Below are 22,071 nucleotides of genomic sequence, written 5' to 3'. Positions count from 1 at the left end.
CCCCGATAAAGGGATTCTTTTTTAAGTTACAATAGTTCCAAATGTATCAGGTCTGCCAGCTCCGGCCAGTGAATAGGGTCACAGAGTCGGACACGACTAAAACGATCGAGCACGATATATCAGTCACTTAACATCCTCCACTGACTGGTTGAACTGTAGGATGATGAAGCAGGAAAATACGGTAGTGCTCTAGAGATCTTTCTTTTGCCCCTAGGGTATTTAAAAATCTTTGTTTTGCTATTACTTTGTTATTTTCTCACATCATTTGATCTGTGTATCTCTATTAAACTATATTTAATGTGAATATCAAGTATCTTACTCTCACTGACAACCTGAATTTATAAACATCTTTTAAAGCAATTTATGATGAAAATAAGCCAACAGAAGATATAACTTAAAAGATGAAAAAAGATTTTGGGGTATGTCTCCAATTATTTGTCATCCAATTATTCAAAAATGTTTGAGATAAATCAATAAATATTTGAGACTTTAGAATATTAAATATTTGGTTGTGAGCTTGAAATAAACTAGTTTTTCAAAACACACCAAATAAACATATTTTGATACAATGATTTAGGGAATGTACTTATGAAAGCTTCTCTGAGGGCAAACACCATATATTAGTTTATTTAATTTAATTTAGCCAGGGACTTGCATTCCTGTAAGGTTCTTTCACATTTTAATTTTACTCAGATCCCCATCCTAATATTATTGTCCTTAGAACACCCAGCAGATGAAAGAGCTTCTAATTATTTTAATTAATAAAAATCAGGAAATCCAACACTGACTCACTATCAGCCTCTTTATACCTCCTTGTCTCATCTAATAACCTGTAGTTCAACCTCAGAAGAAAGCTATGCCTCTTCGTATTATCATTCTTTCTTTCTTTCTTTTTTGGCCACACAGGCATGTGGGGTCTTAGCACAGCATACGCAATCTTATTTCCCTGACCAGGGATTGAACCCACACCCGCTGTGTTGGAAGTCTTCAACACTGGATCACCAGAGAAGTGTCCATATGCCTCTTCTCTTTGCCAGGGCTAACCTTCTCCCTGTAATTCTCATCCCACCCTTGCATCTTCATGTTTACTCTTATTTTTCACTAGGGAAGCAGAAAAAGAGAACGGTTAAGTATTATTCCTTGATATGAAGAGGGAGGGAAGGAAGAGAGAAAGAGGGGGGAAAAAGTGAGAAAAGCAGGAAAATTGGGGGAAGCAGAAAAGGGAGCGAGGGGGACAGAAAGAGGGAGAGAGAGACAGTACTTTTATATGAGAAAAATAGAATGTTACCCAACTGGAAACACAGGCATTCTTCCAAAACACTGTGTTTGCAAAGCCCAGTTCCTTCAGATTTCAAAACACTACAAATACAGATTGGCCTGAAAATCAAGTGTTTCCCACCTACTTCCCACTGCTGCTCCCCTAGCTTCAACCTGCTATATGTGACTGGAGACGAAGCTTTACCAACTGCTTGCCTGTTTTCTTAACATGGCTTGGCCAGGAGTTGTGAAGTTGGCTCAGAAGACCTGAGTTAGCAGTGACCAGCCAACACAACTCACAACTTAGCACTAAGTAGGGCCATGAGCCAAATTGGGCCTTGGCTCTCTGCAGAAGAGAGTTATCCTAAATAATCACAGCAAAAGGAAGGAAGGAGGTCCTGCTCTCATCATGCAACTCAAGTTGGCTAAATTCTGTCATTTTCTAAGCCTCCCACAAAGAAAACAGTGATTATAAATATGAAAAAAAAAAAATCCTAAGACCTAACTTCTATGTCATATTATTGATTTGGTTCCCTTTTCAGAAGGCTGAAGACTTCCCAAAAAGGAAACCTACATTACTGTTAATTTGCCACAGAGCTTGGCTTTGCATCAGTCATCTCAAGAAAATCTAAGAACTTCAAAATGCATTAATCCCCAGTGAACTGGATCTTTCTAAAATATTCATTCTCAGTGTTTTGGCAAAGTCACCCCATGTCACTAGCTTAATTGGTGGCAGGTTATTTTCCAGTTGTCAAATAATCTTTTCCTATTTAACAGGCAGAAATAAAAACAGTCACTCATAAAGGAATTGAATAATTTGGATCACAAACAACATAGGCATTTATTTGAAAAACATTTTCCATTTAAGTAAAACGGCAAATCAGCTACAGTAGCTTCTTTACTGATTATTCTATCTGCACTCACAGTCATTTTTTATTCATCAAATTCAGAGATACTGCTATAGAAAACTATTTCACAAAGTATTTAGAAAAAATATATATACAGTCTCTCTGACAGAAAGTTAATTAAAATAACAAAGCCAGGCAATATAAAGGTAAGATATAAAACAAGCTCACATTTATAAACACAAATAAATAAATATGTACAAAAGAGTCTATGCCAACATTAAACAAACAAAGCTTTACAATGCAAGTCATGGTGACAACATTGGAAAACATATCAGGATCCTAGACTGACTCTAACACAATGTAGTTTTAAAAAAGGAAAACAAAGAAAATTAAAAAAAAAAACAAAAACAAAAATTGAAACTCTTTTCCAACTCTCTTCCAACCCCAGAGAGTCTAAGTTGATATTATTCTCAAATTTAGGCTAAATGAAATTTTGGCTCCAGAGCTAAATTCCTGAAGTTCTGTTCTGAGGGGGCTAAATGAAGTTGAGAACTACATGTGTAGAACTCAAGTCCACTTGCAAATGTTTCTATTCAGCTGTTTCTCCATATTTTTTTTTTTTCATCCTTACCCGATTACTGGAAATTTCTAAAGTGGAGCTGATACTGTTGTCAAATATGAAAAAAACATTTTCCCAAGATCTGCATGAATATGAGTAGAAATCAAAGATATTTTTAAAGTTCTCACTTTAATTACTTATAACTACATAAGCACTTCGGGTAGAAATCTCACAGTTGAAAGCTAATTAAATTCTATCATCTCTAAGGCTTGGAGGAGAGTATATGAAGATTAAGTGACTAGTTAAGGTTAACTTTCATCTAGATGCAACCTCTGCCAAAATAAACAGCCTGTTAACATACATGCCTATGGAAAACGATGTGACTCTGCTGTAGGGAATCTTCGTGGCCTCAGATTTACTATCTTTTCCTTCTGTCTACAGCCCTCTCCTGGGAAGGCCAGGCTGAGCCATGCTTTTATCTCCCAGAACAGTGTTCCAGGATGCTTCAAAATGGAACGGTATGAAAACTCATTACCACATCATCACCTGTTCGGGTCTGGCAAAAACCTACATGACTGAGGATGAGCGGAAAGTGAGACGTCCCTTGGTTGCCGCACAGTCTGAGAGCTTTCTTATATCTCAAGCTAAGGGCTACCTGCTTCCTGCACAGAGGGAAAGGTCCCCAGGTGCTCAGTCTGGCTTCTGCCTTTAAGCAGTTTCGTTCTGCCGGAATGTCTCATCTTCTCACACTTAGGCTGCTTCCAGAACCTGAAACGTCTCAGATAACCCAAAGCAAATGTAAAGGTACAGCACATATTGAGACCAATTTCTAAGAAACTGGACGCTCATCCATCATTTAAGAACAATTAAAATGTGGTCTCCTACACATTCACTAGCAAGCACATTAATCAGGATAGTCTGAAGGTTAGGCTAAAAGCTGCTTAATATTATGCATGGCTTATATGCAGAAACCTAATCCATAAATAACACCTCATCTATCCTGCCAGATCTCCTCTAGCTCTTATAATCAGAGGACCTATATACAAATAGTTTTCAGACTGGCAAGTATAGACCCACATGTTTATATATTATTTTGATTATGATAAGTCACCCACCTAAGTCTCAGTTTATATTCTTTGGAACAAAACTCTTGAAAGAGTAAGTAAGAGGCTTTTCATTTGTGCAAATGGAAATATCTTAAAAGTCTCTGGAGCTATGACAAGACCATAGAGTCTCAATAGTTGTTTTTCCCAAAAGGGCAAGACTGTTGTACACAGCATGCCTAATGGAAATTCCATTCCTCCCATGAACCCATGGCTCAATATACAGTAGAGGATCAAAAATAGAGGTGTAAGAGGTTCATTCTTCAACTACTGTGAGGTCCACTGTAATGAAACCCCAACACTAAATTTGATTCAAAAGTATAGGATTAAATTATAATTAATAATGATGTTTAAGTCGTGTCTTGAATAGGATAAATGAAACAGCATGACTTCATATTAACTAGGTCAAAATTTGGGAAATTCTTTCTTTCTTAGGCACATTGTGCTCTTCATGGTTAAACATTTGAGATAATGGAAGATACACCTTTCTAAACTTTGTCAGACATCATTCTTTTGTCTCTGTAGTTAAAAGAGGAAATGCTACCGCATTCATGGAAACTAGCAGAGATGGACTTGTGGGCATCCAAAATAGTTTTAAATATTAATATGCTTTTTTAAAGATTTTTTGGATGTGGACTATTTTAAAAGTCTTTATTGAATTTGCTTCAATATTGTTTCTGTTTTGTGTTTTGGTGTTTGACTGCAAGCCATATGGAATCTTAGCTCCCTGACTAGGGATGAATCCACACCTCACCCTCACCCCCCATGTTGGAAGGCAAAGTCCTCACCAGTGGATCACCAGGGAAGTCCCTATTAGTATGCTTTTGTTTGTTGAGAAAGATGGAGCAAATGGCCATATCCAAACCTAATTATTAGGTGGAGTGTGAATAAACTCTAAACTAAACTTTTCCATAGCCTGGCCTGTCCCTTGTCCTCTAACGTTAATATTTCACCTCCCAGCCCAAGTTCTGATTGGTCAATTCAATTATATATTAAAAAATCCCTATCCCCTGTGGGTACTGAATCATGCTGCTCTCAGTAGTGAAGTTTTAGTGATGGTGGAAACTCCCCGATGTAAGAAACACACTAAAAAGACAGACAGTGAATTTCACAAATGCCTTCTTCACAAAACACATTGGTCATATATATGCAGTTACCTAGCTAAAACCACGTTTACATCTGCTAGTCAGAGTTTGACTGCTTGCACATCTTCGTGTTTGTGTAGACTGATTCCTCTTTCTTATATTAAAGATATCAAAACTTTGTGCTGTGGCTGAAAGTGTCTGACATGATAATATTTTTATAGAAATTATCTGAATGAGCATTGCAATAACCCTTGACCTTATCAATGACCTGATGGACAGGAATGATCGATGTTTGTTCTCCATCAGCATGAGTTAGTTTTGATGAGGACTTGTCCATGGAAGCATTGTCTGAAAGAAATGATACAAGAAATTAGGCTGCAAGATGAGCTGGTGATATGCCTGAGGGCCACTGTTTTGGACGCTCTATTTTGCACATTAAAGAAGATCACAAAGGAAATAAAGCTCTGATTCTTTCTTGGTTTCGATTTCAGGCAGGACTAAAATTTCATGTTTTTCATCTTCAAGGTGCACTCCTGCATATGAATGAATGTTAATGTGCCTTCCAGTAATTTGTGGGGGTTTGTTTTAAGAATGTTCTTCTAAATGGTATTTTTCAAAGAGCCAGTGAATAGAGTCATCAGAAAATTGAGGAAAAAATATATATGGCAAATGGCTCACACAAAGTAGTGACAGATTATATAACAATGAATTAAAAAGTGCTGAAATATCGGTGGAAGAAACTATATGATGTCTATGATATGTTTTCACAGTAATACAGAAAGAAGAAAATGTGTAGGTGGCTATGAGTTGATAGATTCAAGGGGATTCATTATATTATCCTCTCTACTTTTTATATGTGTTTGACATTTCATAATAAAATTTTTAATGAAATATAATTTAAAGAATTTTGGAAAAGAAAAGCGAATAAAAAACACAAAAGCTATTTTGAACACATTTTCTCATCGAAAAAACTTGTGAAATGATTGCAATATAGGAAAAAAGGCATCTTTTCTGAATTATTTTTAAATTATAGAATCCAAAATTATCTTTATCAGAAATATTTTAAGTATATGTTTTCATTAACTATGCTACAGTCTCAGAATAATGTTATTGCTGGCAGCAATAAAATCATAGCAACTAACAGTAATAAAGGATTGCTAAATACATTTCTTTCCTAAATTTCTCAGTATCACATATTAAACACTATTTCTCTAGACCCACAGCTTTCTAAAAGTGGCTCAGCCAATGCCTTGAAACTCTGTTGTGTGTGTGTATGTGTTAAGTCGCTCTGTCATGTCTGACTCTTTGTGACCCCAAGGACAGTAGCCGGCCACCCTCCTCTGTCCATGGAATTCTCCAGGCAAGAAAACTGGAAACTCTGTTAAACACTATTATCTATAAATACACATGACTATCTTCATGTACCCTATGAGTATCTTGTAAGTATCTGTCTTCCTCCTTCTCCCAACACATTTTGGAAAAAAATTCTATCTTAAAATCAACTACAGAGATTTCAGATCAGTGAATGAGCAAATATGACTTTCTATAAAGTACTCCGTCTCCTGCAGTTGTATCATCTCTATTCACTGTGGAAGAGGAAAAAATTCTATCATGAAAAACTGTGTCTAGAAATCATGGCTCAAAATGGAATGTTCACTCCACATGTTTTATGTTTTGAGTATGCTGGACCCAGTATGTGACTTAACATTAAAAATCCATCCATAATTGGCAAAGCCATTGCTATTGTATCTGTTGTCTTTGAAAATGACTCAAATTGTTCAATTGTGGTCTTGGTGTTGGAGCAGACACTAAATACAATGAAAGCTAAAATAAAAAATGGTGTGTCCATCTCACTGGAGGAAGCAAGAGAGAACAGACGGTCTATGGGAAGAGTGAGCAGACTGAAGCATGGTGGGATGACCCAGGATGGGTGAGAAAAAGGCTCAGGGGTCATTATATAAGAGTCCCTCCCCATTCAGCTCTCAGCAAGCTGATTGATTCTATGCTTTCCTTCCATTCACACATTCACTAGCCATTGGTTTTCTGTTGGGAATTTTTCTGTTGGCTTAAATCTCAATAATGAACAATTTGTACTTGATGTTTTTAGAAAACTGCACATCCTTAAAAAAACCTTCAAAGATACATTCATTCTATTTCATTGACAACTTCCAGGGCCACACAGTTTTTAAAGATTTTGACCAGCTCCATTCCAAATATATGACTCAATTTTCTGGATCTTCACAGTCTAATAAAGTAAAATTCTGAGCTAGGTCTGTGTTTCTACATATATGCTATTCCCAGTTTCTGCAATTCCCAGTTATAGTTATTATATTGTGGATAATATAGATTTTTGATTATTGCTATAAGTCTGAAAACCAGGGGCTAGGGAAAGGAACTATTATTTGACTGATGCTGAAATTTCAAGCAGAAAAAAGTCCTGAAAAAGCAGGCTTGGAATCGACAATTTGTCTTTTATGACTTCTGTGAATGTACCATGACATATCCAGTAATTCATAAGAGCAGTGAAAAGGTAAAGAATTGTACTCCATTCTACAAAGAACCTCTCAAGTACTGCATTTTTTTTTTTCCTGTTATATGACCCACTAACTCCAGAGCATGGTACATTTCCTAGAAGGAGCAGCTTGCAGATACCCCCATGCAGAGAAGAGCCAGCCCAGCACATGATCATTTGACAGTTCAGAAATTCCAGCTCAACGCAGGAATGTCCTTGTGCTGAGAAGTATTGTAAAGAAGAAGCCATTTTGCTGGTGCAGCAAGAGTCTTAGTTTAATCCATGCAAATATTCTATTACCTTGCAAAAAAATTTCATGCATTCAAAAAAGTAATAAAAGTTTACCTGAATGATCCACTTTTGTTGAAGGAATGATCTTAGAAGACATTATCTACAATTCCAAGAAATAAACCATCTAGATATCCATGATGATATGCAGTGACTTTCTACATACCCCAAGTGACCGAGGTACACCAGCAGTCTCACTGAGAACTGGCTAGGTTGCAGAAGACCCTTCATATGTCAACTGACTGGAATGATTATACCATGAAAGTCATGTCATACCGTTGACTATATCCTAATACTAGTTAACAAGAACCTGTTTAACCCCAAATGTTTGAATAGAAATGATTAACATTAGTGAAGTCTTCAAAAATAAATATCCAAGATTTTGAAACAGCAAAGCCCTTCTTTGGTATTCCCATTTCTACAGTCCCTTTTATCTTCTAGTCAGTTTTCCCCATGATGCTATTTCCAAATATTTTATACTTTAAAAATGCCCTCTGTTCCAAAATATCTACCTGTTACCTTCTTTATCGTTTTAATAGTGGTTTTTCAGGCTAGCTATTCTGTTATATTAAGAGGAAAATAATTCAATTGGGCTAATTCCTATGTATTCACAACTAACATAATGCATTAAGCATTTGGATTTTAAAGGGGAGACAAAATGAGTAATTTTAAGGCTGATTAAATAAAGTATAAAATTCACTCATTATAAGTACAATAGAGCCTTGCATAATAGTTGGGATTAAGAGGCACTGACTCCCTGAACAACTGAAAATCTGAGTACAATTTACAGTTGACTCTGTATCTGAGCTTCCTCAGTGTCCATAGTTCTGTATCCACGTATTCAGTCAACTGCAGGTCATGTAATACTGTTTGTTGTATTTAGTACTAAAAAAAAAAAACCTACGTATAAGTGGACCTGCACAGTTCAAACTGTTTTGTTCAAGGGTTAACTGTAAACAATATTTTGTGCCAGGGAACTACCAATTAGGTAGGCTAATCTATCTCAGATTATATACCTGTCATCGTGTTTCTTACACAGGTGTTTCAAGCAAGAACGCAAAGACCTCTTAATTTTAAGGAAAACTGCTTGTGTGCAGGACTCCAGTACTCTTGCCTGGAAAATCCCATGGATGGAGGAGCCTAGTAGGCTGCAGTCCATGGGGTCGCACAGAGTCAGACACGACTGAAGCGAGTTAGCAGCAGCAGCAGCAGCTTGTGTGCAGGACTCAAAGACTGCACCCCATTCTGGAAGAGTTCATAGCTTTATTCAATTCCCCAAAGTATCCCTAACTCCAAGAAACTTTAAGAACTGCTGTCCTAAGCTGCTCCAAGTTTTCAGATATTCTTTAAAAATAATATTATTTATTAACTGGCTGTACTGCATCTTCGCTGTTGGGTGAGCTTTTCTCCAGCTGTGGTAAACAGGGGCTACTCTCTAGTTGTGTGCATGCTTCTCATCGCAGGGGCTTCTCTTGTTGCTGAGTGCTCTAGGGCACCCAGGCTTCAGTACTGAGGCCCAAGGGCTCAGTAGTTGCAGTTCCTGGGCTCTACAGCACAGGCTCAATAGTTGTGGTGCACGAGCTTAGTTGCTCCTGGGCATGTGGGATCTTCCCAGACCAGGGTTCTAACCCATGTCTCCTGCAGTGGCAGGCAGATTCTTTTCTGCTGAGCCACCAGGGAAGCCCTTCAGATCTTTCTTTGACTAATTTTGGACTTAAAAAAACTCTCTAAACATTCAAACTTTTTTCCACAGTGCTATTTTGAATACCAGGCAGTGGGCACCAGAGTGGTACAAGCAGGGACATGTGGAAAGATTCAAACGTACACAAGGGTCATTTGAAATGCAAGTGTTATAATGTGAACATTTATACACATATCACGCAAATCACTCTTGCCAAATATGAATGTTTTTGGTGCCATTTGCTTCTGCCTACGTTTACTAGCTAAACAAATACAAAACTTAAAAGTCATTTCCATTACCTTTTATAAGCATCTTTCATTTAGAAAGTGCTGGATACTGAGTGTTGAGAGCTGTCTGACTAAGGTTTAATTAGTATTTAAAAGTAGCATTTCTGCTATTTTCAACTGAAATTATTAAAGGAGTATACTTTTTCCATTGTTCACTGGCTATCAAGGACTGCAAAATGGTCTTTGCAGGCATATGTCATTTTATTTCACTTCACTTTGAAGCCCTTCACAGACATTGCAGTTTTTATAAATCGAAGATTTGATGACAGTCAAGCACAGTTTTTAGCAATAAAGTATCTTTTTAAATTAAGGTATATAGATTTTTGACATGATTGTATTACAATAGACTGCAGTATAGGGTAAACATATATGCATATATTTATATATGGTACATATAAGCACTGAGAAACCAAAATATTTGTGTGACTCTATTTATTGCAATATTCAATATATTATAGTGGTCTGAAGCCAAATTCTCTGTATATCTGAAGTCAGTCTTCAGAAATTTTCATACACAGGCTTAGTGTCAGAAAGTGCGATCATTGTAAATATCATGAAGATTTGGTAGATGAATAAAGATACAATGTTTCTCACCATCTGTATCACTTTCCAAACATAATGTTCCATCTTTCATATTTAATCAGTAACGTAGAGAGCAATCACCAGTTACATCCAGTGGTTAGGGACTTATTTATCTTTTTTGATTGAGGTATAACTGACATATATCATTATTAGTTTTAGGTGTACACTATCATGATTTTATATTTGTGTATATTTCAAAGGACTTAAGTCTTTCACATACAAGCTGGATGGTGTCTCTTCCTGTTTTCATTTCAACTTGCCAGGTAACTATCATACAATGCTGAAATAATCTGCAACTCAATTTCTGTATTTTTTAAATAAAGATATACCTTTTAAAAATAAGATACCATACTTTTTTAGGAAAATTAAATTTTAAAGCAAGTGAAATTACAAAAATATTGAGTTAATGATACTCTGACAATGTAGGTTCACCTTTGGTTGTAAAATTTTTAAAAAAGGACAAAATATGCACAAAGGTGCAAATAAATTTTGATTTTCCTAAGTCTAAAATAAGCACCCTAATGGGCACTGTGATCTATGAATCTTTATGACACGCCAGTTCTCACCATGAAAACATGATGGGAAGTGTCCCAGACAGCATCTTTACCAGCACCTTTCTGGCCAGAATGACTCACCCGTGTGGCTGTTCCTTTTGAAGTAGGTGGTAGAGCTGGATTTAGACTTGGATGTAAGGTAGGTTGAGTTAGAACCAATGGAGCTGGAGGACAAAGATTTTCCTAGATTATCAGAACTTTTCTTGATGATATTGGTAGCTGTCTTACTCCAATCTGAAAGAAATGACATCTCTCCATGAGTCTGCTTGAGAAGGGATATAGTCTGCCTTGAGGCCTTCCCTGGTGGCTCAGCAGTAAAGAATCTGCCTGCAATGCAGGAGATGCAGGTTCGAACCCTGAGTTGGGAAGATCCCCTGGAGGAGGGCATGGCAACCCATTCCAGTGTTCTTGCCTGGAGAATCCCATGGACAGAGGAGCCTGGTGGGCTACAGCCCATGGGGGTGCAGAGTTGGACAAAACTGACTTAGCACAAATGCACGCACTTTGCTTTGAAAAATCATCACATTATTTAAGTAACTGATTCATAGCATTAGATGTTCTGACACACTGGCAGTGAATCATACAAGAGACTGACATCTCAACGGTAACAACTTGAAGAAACAGAAAAGTTTCTTACTTTGACCTTATGTTTAAGATTCTACTTAATATCTTAAGGTTGAGACGTAACCACTGGACGTTTTTTTTTAAAGAGTAATATTTTTCTTCAGGGATTTTTTTATATTGAGAAAAATCTCTTTTGTCTAATAATGTAATGAAGACTTCAAAAATATGGAAAGGTACATAGGGTAGAGTGGATATAGGAGTTGTTAAATTAGACATAAAACCTTGAGCAACTCACTTAGCCTATCTTGAACTCGTGTGTCTCCTTTGCAAAAAACAACAGTCAGGTCCAAAGTCCTCAGGTCCCATGCAGTCTTAATGATCTAAGACTCCAAGCAAGCATCTTTACACACTCCACCTTTACACCTTGCTACCACTGGGACTGAGTTGCTCTGAAAATGCAAATGTGTGCATGCTCAGTTGCTTAGGTGTATCTGATTCTTTGCGACCCCATGGACTGTAGCCCACCAGGTTCCTCTGTCCATGGAGTTTTCCAGGCAAGAATCCTGGAGTGGGTTGCCATTTCAGGGGATCTTCCTGATCCAGGTATAGAACCTAAGTCTCCTGCATTGGCAGGTGGATTCTTTACTACTGAGCCATCTTGGGAAGCCCAAATGACAAACACTTCTGTCCACACTCTTAATGTAAAAAGCTCGATCACCAACATGCCCCTTTACCTGAGTTGTCTGCCAACCGAAATCTACCACAGCAGAGATGCCGCCTCCACTGTTTCTGAACGTTCTCCTTCATAGCACAGTGAAAGATAAATATAAATAAGCCTGGGGCAAACGAAAATATAAAACAATTAGGCAAAATGACACATTGCTAAAGACAAATCTTACAAAACACACGGATTCAATTTAATTCTTTTTTTTTACACCCAAATCACTAAGAAACAAAGATCGAAGGAATCTTTAAGCATGCAGCTGATGTTTTAACCCTTTAGGATAGAACACAGAGGCTCAGATAAAACTAGAACAATTACATGAATCTAATTCTGTCCTTGTTTTAATCAGTATTTGTTGTGACATAACCTAAAGACTAATCTGAAATAAGCAATATTCACTTTAAGAGACACTTAATGTTTCCCTTACATTTGTTTTAAAACTATGTGAAAACATAGAGAAAATATCCATGAGCTATTTCAATTTGTGTATTCTAAGCTACTTTATGTAAGCATATTATTGTAAGTCTGGGCCTGGTATTTTTACAAGTCAAGAATGGCCCCAAATCAGCAGTTTCATGTAGCTCCACCTGGCCTGCTTTAGTTTCTCAACATTTTAATGCAGAAGCATTTCTGTATTGTCAAGTGGTCTTCATATATTTATAGTCTGCCTGCATCTATCAAAAACTGTATCACTTGTGCTTTGGGAGCCAGCCTCTTTTAACTCTTCAAGGAATTTGCTTTTGCGTTTTTACTTTCTCTTGGCTGCCTCAATTTCTATCTCTCTTCCTCCAAACTTGGTTATTCCCGTTACTCACAAGCATATCCTAGTAACTCTCTTTTAAATAATCAAATAATTTCTCCTTTAACCCCTGATCTTCTTCCAGCTTCTACTTCTTCATTCCCTTTCTCAAAAAAAATCCAATGACTAACTTTTGCTGTCTCTACTTTTTCTCATTTCTTTTCTTCTCAACCTGCTCTAAAGAGGTGACTATCCTCATCTCTGAGGCCACTGTCCACATCTCTGAGGAGACTGTCCACATCTCTGAGGAGACTGTCCGCATCTCTGAGGAGACTGTCCACATCTCTGAGGAGACTGTCCACATCTCTGAGGCCACAGTCCACATCTCTGAGGAGACTGTCTGCATCTTTGAGGAGACTGTCCGCATCTCTGAGGAGACTGTCCGCATCTCTGAGGAGACTGTCCGCATCTCTGAGGAGACTGTCCACATCTCTGAGGCCAGTAAAACTGTAGATCACAGGAACTCCCCTACTGTTCACTCAGTTTTCTCTCCCACTTTACTAGACCTCTCAACAGTATTCAAAACAATTGATCACTCTCTCATTCTTGAAATACATCCTCTCTTTTTTAAAGATTTTTTTTTTCACGTAAACCACTTTTTTATTGAATTTTGTTACAACATCACTTCTGTTCTATGATTTGGTTTTACGGCTGAGAGGCATGTGGGGTTTTAGCTCCCCGACCAAGGACAGAACACATACTCTCTGCATTGGAAGGTGGTCTTATCCACTGAACTGCTAGGGAAGCCCCTTGAAATACAATCTTGATACCATTTTCTCCTGTGGTGGGGGTGGCTTAGTCACTAAGTCATGTCCAACTCTGAGACCCCATGGACTATAGTCCTCCAAACTCCTCTGTCCACGGGATTTCCCAGGCGATATCCTTCTCTAGGGAATCTTCCCGACCTAAGGATCGAACCCACATCTCCTGCATTGCAAGTAGATTCTTTACTGCTGAGCTACCATCCCTGATGTTCAAAATAGAAGTGCTCTTCATCATTACCCTCAAACAAACATATTAAATTCATTTCAGCTCAATAATTTGATGGCTCTTCCTTCAAATCTTTCCATAACAGGCTCTTAACCTGCCATTTAGGTCTCAGATCAAACTCCTCAAAGAGGCCATCATCAACTGTTTCTTTTTATTTTTTATGTCTTAGCCTCTGCTCACACCCTTGCACACACCTACTTTTGCTATGGCACTGATCAGTACCTGATATTCTTGTATTCCGTATGTATTCATTTATCTCTTTGCTTGATTATCCCTTGCTAGTAAATAATAAGCTCCAAGAACACAGGGATGTTTGCCTATCTAATGCTGTACTAGCCATTCCCAAAATAATGCCAGGAACTAAGCAGGACCTCCATAAATGCTTTGTTGAATGAATAAATATAACCATGATTAATCACTCACCTATTTTACATGAGATAATTTAACACATAATGTACATCTGAATGTCTTAAATGTGTTTGGGTGTAGGGGCTTAAAAACAGGAGTTAACAGAACACAAGTTAAGGAGTGACAGGAATACAATATATTTAAGGCAAAAGTTTCTGAAAGGTATGCAAATTAGCTGCCAAGTAATGTCTTAATAATATACCATATTATAAGCAGATTATCTACATAAGTGAGGGTATTCTAGAGAGTGCAAGGGCTTAAACTGAACCTGAAGAAAACTTTGGGTAGGAAGTTAAGGGAAGTTTCCAACTGAATAATCTACTCAGTGACTACTAAGCACTGCTAAGCAGGAGGCACTCTTAAGAGCAGGAAATTCCATGGGGATGATCATTGCTTTCATGGAGCACAGGGTCTAGCACGGAACACCATAAAAGAGAAAATGAATAAAGTACCTTTAATGGACATTAAAACCTATCCATTCTTTTTGAATATGGAGTATTCATCAAGGAAACTGTATATTACACTGTAGCCTGTGTAACTGGAAAAGTGGGGCGAGTATTTAAAGTACTCTTATTTTACATGTGCAGATAAATTTTCAAATGAGATCTAAGGCTGTGCTTTTATGTTTTATTTTCCAATATCTTAACTGAAAGTGGTCACAGTTTTACTCCAGAATAAATTACATTATTAAGAATGATTACAGAAGGGAATGTGCTGGGTTTCTACAGGTTAGACCTGGAATGCAGTGAGATGACCACGGCTGATTCGCCTCCTCTGGGCTTGGCTTGTTTGATCATCACTGAGTGGCAGACACTTACTTAGGAGGTGTTCCACCAATTCCTATTGAACCCAGGTCTCCCACATTGCAGGCAGATTCTTTACCAGCTAAGCCACAAGGGAAGCCTGAGAATATTGGAATGGGTAGCCTATCCCTTCTCCAGTGGAGCTTCCTAACCCAGGAATCGAACCAGGGTCTTCTGCATTGCAGGCAGATTCTTAACTAGCTGAGCTACTAGGGAAGCCCTTATTATTGTTACCATATCATTTTATACATATTTATATAAGTGAAACATTATTATGTTATTTATTAATCATACTTTATTAGTAATAAAACAATTAGTGATGAAAATATATGCTAGTGACACAATTACTTGTCTGAGATGATACCAGATAGGATAGGGAAGTTCTAATTTTAAAAGAAAGCTCTACTAAATATGAATCAAATTTCAGTCTTTCAGAAAATAAGCACCCACACGCACACACACACACACCCTTCCTGAAGGTCCCCGTGCTATTGACAAGGAGGGAAGCTGGGTTGGGGAGGAAGAACTAGAGACAAGAAACCCACCTGCAGCCTGGCCTGACCTGGAGCTCAGACATGACAAGTCTCAGAGTAGGGGAAAGATTTTCCTCCATATTCAAAACTCCACAGAATCAGGACCTAGCAGGTAGAGCTATCTTCCCAGGAAGTACAGCCCAGGCACTGGGTTGGGACCTCATCTTTACATTTTGACTAAATCTGATTGGGCTTCCCTGGTAGCTCAGTCAGTAAAGAAACTGCATGTAATGCAGGAAACCCAGGTTTGATCCCTGGGACAGGAAGATCCCCTTGAGAAGGAAATAGCAACCCACTCCAGTATTCTTGCCCGGGAAATCCCATGGACAGAGGGGCTTGGTGGGCTGCAGTCCATGGGCTCGCAAAGAGTCAGGCATGACTGACTAACAGTTTGGACCTCATCTTCACACTCTGACTAAATCTGATTGCCTTTTAAAGCCTTCCTACACCAACAACCCCCAAGTCCCTAACCTGCTTGCTAACACAGAAAATCCTTTTAATTAGCATGCATGCTTTGTAATACGGGTATACACAATATAGATTGGTTTCCCTTTGAGAATCTTTGAAGAGGTGGTGGCAGTTTCCTAGTACAGGGAGCAGAACGCATGGAAGCTTGAGGTTCAGTTCAGTTCAGTTTACTTGCTCAGTCGTGTCCGACTCTTTGCGACCCCATGAATTGCAGCAAGTCAGGTCTCCTTGTCCATCACCAACTCCCAGAGTGCACTCAGATTCATGTCCATCGAGTCAGTGATGCCATCCAGCTACCTCATCCTCGGTCGTCCCCTTCTCCTCCTGCCCCCAACCCCTCCCAGCATCAGAGTCTTTTCCAATGAGTCAACTCTTCACATGAGGAGGCCAAAGTACTGGAGTTTCAGCTTTAGCATCATTCCTTCCAAAGAAATCCCAGGGCTGATCTCCTTCAGAATGGACTGGTTGGATCTCCTTGCAGTCCAAGGGACTCTCAAGAGTCTTCTCCAACACCACAGTTCAAAAGCATCAATTCTTCAGTGCTCAGCCTTAGCTTGAGGTTAGGTCAGCACCAGTTACAGGTGAAGGAGTCAGAGGTGGAGAGGGAGCTCTTTGACTTGGGTTGAATCTATTTTTGTGCACTGGGGCAGGATTTGCAGAATTTGTTGTTGGAGGTATTTCTGTCCTAGAGCTGAAAATATAGCTAACCGTGTGTTTCTTAAACAACTGTTTAACAAAATCACTTATCAGAGCTGGAAAAGATTATAAACTCTAATTAAGGACTTTGGTTCTCAGGCATTAATCCTGGCCTTACTCATGCTTGGGATTCACACTGAGCAAATGATTTTTAGTGGACAGCAGAAAGTGAAATTTGCTAGATGATGTTTCTCTTAACACTCAGAAGTTTTTATAAATCTCATATATATTGGAGAAAAAACTTCAGAGCATACAACTGGTGTTTTGAGGACACTGGGAAAGACCCAGTTCTGGATTTGCTTCCCTGATATTAAGGGCTTACCTGGTGGCTCAGATGGTAAAGAGTCTGCCTGTAATGCTGGAGACCTGGGTTCTATCCCTGGGTCAGGAAGATCCCCTGGAGAAGGAAATGGCAACCCACTCCAGTATTCTTGTCTGGAAAACCCCATGAATGGAGGAGCCTGGTGGGCTACAGTCCATGGGGTCACAAAGAGTCGGACACGACTGAATGACTACCATATTAAGATGTGAATTATTCTGGGGCTCTGAGGCTGACCACAGTCATACAGAAGGAGGCTAAAGCTAAGAAAACTGACTTAATAAAACAACTTTTTAGATGGTACAGTGCTACTCTATATCATAATTATATAGCATTAGATGACACTGCTTATTTTTAAGCAAACCTGAAAATACACGTCTCCTGCATTGGCAGGCGGGTTCTTTACCACTAGCACCACCTGGGATGCCAAGCTTAAGAGACATGTATAGAAATTAAATTCAAAATCTGATCCTTCTCTAAAACTTTGTAATAGAAGTCATTTACATGCTCCACTTCCCACTATGAATTGTGATGCTATGGGACAAAAGCAGATAATAGGCATGAGAAATTAGAATTCGTTGGGATAAATATATTTTAAATTTCCAAGGTATCATGCAGATTCTTCAGCCATGAGACAGATTTCCATTTTTAAATCAGAATGGGACTCTCATAACAGGTTATTTGACTATTTGTAGCAACTAGCCCTTTTCACATGTATTTAAATCAGTCTGGCAATAAATATTATCCCAAGATTATTTTAGGACAAAACATCCCGCTTAGAGTTCAGCCGTGGGAAATGTGGAAGGTAGCCACATCTGGAAGCATGCACATGCGGTATGGAAAGAAATTCTGAACACTGCAGGCGGGAGGAGTAGAAATGCAGCGGGAGCGCCAAGGGCACTTGGAGGCCAAAGTGAGAAAACAGAGGGCTGGTCCCTCGTCAGTCTCAGGGTTGTTTTTTTTTTTTTCCATCTACTTGCGGATCTTGATGCCAGGAGCAGAATTTAAAATCACAAAACTTTATAGAGTTTTCCTTTGGCATCCAAAAGAATCTGTTTGACTTCTCATCTCCATCTCTGTTCTTTCTATCACATGTTTTCCCTTTGAGAATCTTTATATCAACCCACATGCCTCAAAGAGGCTCTTCATACCACCTGGAAAAATATGCTTTTCTAACTTTCTGGCAAGGGCTTTAGCTGCAACTGGGGACCGGAATAATTGACTCTTACTCCTCCCAGTGCCTTTCAGCTTTATTTAACTGATCAGGGAGTAGGAAACACTGCCCATAAACGCTGGACACTAACACGACTGAAAAGATAGAATTCAGAGTTATAAAGTCTCTGCTTCATCTTGCCAGGCTGTGCTAGTTTTAGGACAAGCCTTTTGTGGTGAATTTGAGCCTGGAAAACCACCACTCTGATGAATCCAAGCCAGTTCCTCTGCAATAGTTTCTTCAGCTTGATAACTGCCTTGATTCTTTATCATACCCATAAAAACCCAGATATTACGTTAGAGCAAGATAAAAAGTAAAATTTTCTTTAAATGAACAGATTCTTAACCAGTTCTATACCTGTCCATCCTTGTCTTCCTTACACCTCCATTTTTCACTAACCAGAGGTATCTGCTCACTTTTAAAAATAATTTTGACCAATACATGAATAGATGATATAATTTCTCATTTAAATGCTTTCTTCTCTGCAATCACCCTCTGTTTTTTGTTGTTGTTGTTTGTTTGTTTTTGTCTTTTAACTTTACTGAGGCTTTCAATGGCTAAGTCAAAGATTTCTTGGTAAATGTCACATTGCACTTGAAACTATGTGGGATATTTTCAAATATGTTTTGATATTGATTTCTAACATAATCCCACAGTGATAAGAGGACAGACTCTGTATGAAATTTCTGCACCTTGTTTTATGTCCCTGGATATGTTCCAGTGTTTGCTGGTTTATAGTCTATGGGAAGTTAAATAGAATTTGTATCCTGTTGTTGTGCAAAAATTCTATAAATTATCTTAACTATGCTGAATTGGCCTACAGTGCTTTCCAGGTCTACTATATCCTTCTACTTTTATGCATATTCATTCTATAAATTTTTGAGAGTTTGATACTGAAACTCCAACTAAAAATCTTAATTTATCTACTTTAAAAAACAATTGTAGTATATAGTGGAACTATATGTAACTTTGTTCTGCATTTTCCAGAAAGTGAAAGTGAAACTCGCTCAGTTGTATCCAACTCTTTGCCACCCCATGGACTATACAGTCCATGGCATTCTCCAGGCCAGAATACTGGAGTGGGTAGTCTTTCTCTTCTCCAGGGCATCTTCCCAACGCAGGGATTGAACCCAGGTCTCCCACATTGCAGGCGGATTCTTTACCAGTTGAGCTACCCCAAGTCTCTTGAAACTGTGTTACCATACTTTCATAATTTAAAAAAATAAAAAGAGAAAGAAAAAAATAGCTTTTTCGAGTAAGGGTGTTATAAGTATGTGGGTCCTGGTAGGAAGGAAAATGCAATGAATTCCACCTCATCAAGACCTCCTGAAGAACCACACCATGGGCCAAAGTTGGCTCAAAAAACACAGTAAAGGCACATCCCAGGGGGTGCTCTCAATGTCTAAACATGGAGTGAGAAACATTCGGAGCGATCTCATCAAGTAGCAGGCTTGGGTTTTGATATCTAGTTCTTTCACCTGCCTCAGAACACATTCAAGTAGAAAGTCTTAAAAAAAAAATCCCCTTTCTAAAGCATTGACTTCATAACCACTATATATAGATTATATAGGCTTGTGTTTAATCTTGGTCTCTATAAGTGCTATTTAACTACTTATTTTGGGGAAAAAAGATATCCTTAGCCTCAATATTTTGGCTAGAAATTGGGCGTCCACATAGAATTCATCCTCTTTGGTTGATTTTCGCAAAAATAGGGGACTTCCTATGGGCAAATATGAAATAAGTAGCTAAAGGGATCTTCTCAGATCTCAGTGCCATACAGTAAAATTTAGGGAAGCACATTTTGCATTCTTTTACTGGCCTAACAACTCACTTTCAATGTCTGGTGAAGGAAAACAAACACCTTGAGTGCTCATTTCCTAAACATTCCTTTACTGACTAAGGTCCATTAGCAATTCCAGCAGGCTCGTCATCAATATATTCTGATAAATGACCTAAGTTGATTTTTCATACCTGTACAGAAAAGATCCAGAAACACAGTGAAAAGAAGATTATGGATATAGGTGACTTCAGGCATATGGGACGGAATCAGTCAAGAATTAATCAAACCACATGCCTGGGTCAAAAAAGGCACACATCCTAGATAACTGATCTTTGACAAAAATGATCCAGATAACTTCTCAGCTCCCCACCAAGCCTGAGTCCAACAACGGCTCACGTGTTCTCTTGTCACACAGATGCAGCCAGCTGGCTGCAGGACTGGGGAATCTCTAGAGTTTATGACTCCCTTTGGGAACCTCTTGAATCCTCCTTTCATTCAACAAGGTGCCCTTTAAAAAAATTACTTCTCTACACACAATATGCTCTGCCAAAAGATGAGTAATTTATTTCCCTGGAGTGTGTAATGTCTTGGCCAACGTGATGCCATTTCAGATGTGAATGGGTTTAAAGGTGGTACATCTCTTTACTTTGGCGCCAATCCGCCGTGTGTGTTGTCCATGTAATTATGGCCCAGCTTAACTATCAGGAGGTTCCTACTCCATAATTTTACTTAATTTTCTGAGTTTGCCAACAGGATTAAAAAATATTTTTATTTTAAAATGATAAATATGTTTCTATAGATGATTTTTGCTAGAAAAGGGTAAGAGCAAATTTCCACTTCATTAGATGTACATTTACTAAATTTCTTTAAACAGACATATTCACTTCCTAGAAATTTTGAACTAAAACATTGAAAAGGCAGTAATTTGTTTTATTTTTTTACTCATGCTTTCTCACCTGATGTGCTTTTCTATGCTCACATATGGTATGTTATAAATATTACACTGTAGGAGTCAAACTGATCTTGGGAAAGTCATGAACTCTTGTAAGCCTGTTTCTTCGTCTATAAAATGGCGAGAATATCCTCTTTCTTGGGTACCTACTTTTCATATTTGCTGCAAGAATTACACATCAGATCACAGATGTTATGTGAAAGTGCTTTGTAAACCACAGCACACTATGCAAATATAAGTTCTTTCTGTTGCTCTGGGTATTTTAATCTTACCCAACTAATTAACAGCAAACGTGACCTCTGGGTAGATTGATGATATACTTCTGTGTTTGCCATGGTAGCCTCTATTTGCAGAACCATATGCTGCACGGTATACATACAGAAGATGGATTGATTATACCTGAGACTATTAATCAATATTGTTTCATATGCATGGAAAAGGAAAACTGATGATTAAGCTCTCAGTATGCGGCTACGTTTTAAATCCTGTTAAATGTGTCAGGAGAGTTAAACTTCCCTACGTACTGGAGAAGCCTAATCTAATGTTGCCGTTGTTCAGTCACTAAGTCATGTTTGACTGTTTGTGACCCCATGGACCACAGCATGCCAGGCACCCCTGTCTCCCGGAGTTTGCTCAAATTCATGTCCATTGAGTTGGTGATGCTATCTGACCATCTCATACTCTGCCACCCTCTTCTCCTTTTGCCTTCAATCTTTCCCAGCATCAGGGTCTTTTTCAATGAGTCGACTCTTTGCATCAGGTGGCCAAAGACTGGAGCTTCAGCTTCAGCATCAGCCCTTCCAATGAATATTCAGGACTGACTTCCTTTAGGATTGATTGATTTGATGCCTGTGCAGCCAAGGGACTCTTAAGAGTCTTCCACACACAATTAGAAAGCATCAATTCTTTGGTGCTCAGCATTCTTTACAGTCCAACTCTCACATCCACTCATGACTACTAGAAAAACCACAGCTTTGACTATATAGACCTTTGTCAGAAAAATGACGTATTTGCTTTTTAATACGCTATTTAGGTTTGTCATAGCTTTCCTTCCAAGGAGCAAGCA

At 38.4% G+C, this 22,071-nt stretch overlaps 1 protein-coding gene across 5 annotated transcripts in view; it reads right to left on the bottom strand.

Moving 5' to 3' along the window:
* Nucleotides 1-2,070: 2,070 nt before the first annotated feature.
* The window catches only part of ADGRG6 (adhesion G protein-coupled receptor G6), a 154,507-nt gene continuing 134,506 nt past the window's right edge, over nucleotides 2,071-22,071 (bottom strand). For 3 of the 5 annotated variants that reach the window (XM_040238585.1, XM_040238587.1, XM_040238586.1), the window contains 3 exons: nucleotides 12,055-12,156; nucleotides 10,838-10,990; nucleotides 2,071-5,200 (listed from right to left, as the gene is read on the bottom strand). In XM_040238585.1, coding sequence (XP_040094519.1) covers nucleotides 5,022-5,200; nucleotides 10,838-10,990; nucleotides 12,055-12,156 — 434 coding nt within the window. In that variant the 3' untranslated portion in view covers nucleotides 2,071-5,021. Of the gene's footprint in view, nucleotides 5,201-7,709; nucleotides 7,756-10,837; nucleotides 10,991-12,054; nucleotides 12,157-22,071 lie in introns of all 5 variants that reach the window. The other 2 variants (XM_040238588.1, XM_040238589.1) reach the window with 2 other exon arrangements.

This window comes from Oryx dammah, unplaced genomic scaffold (assembly GCF_014754425.2).
Source record: "Oryx dammah isolate SB20612 unplaced genomic scaffold, SCBI_Odam_1.1 HiC_scaffold_4, whole genome shotgun sequence".
Classification (NCBI taxonomy): domain Eukaryota; kingdom Metazoa; phylum Chordata; class Mammalia; order Artiodactyla; family Bovidae; genus Oryx; species Oryx dammah.
Note: the sequence above shows the minus strand (reverse complement) of the source record. Positions and strands in the feature narration are given on the sequence as shown.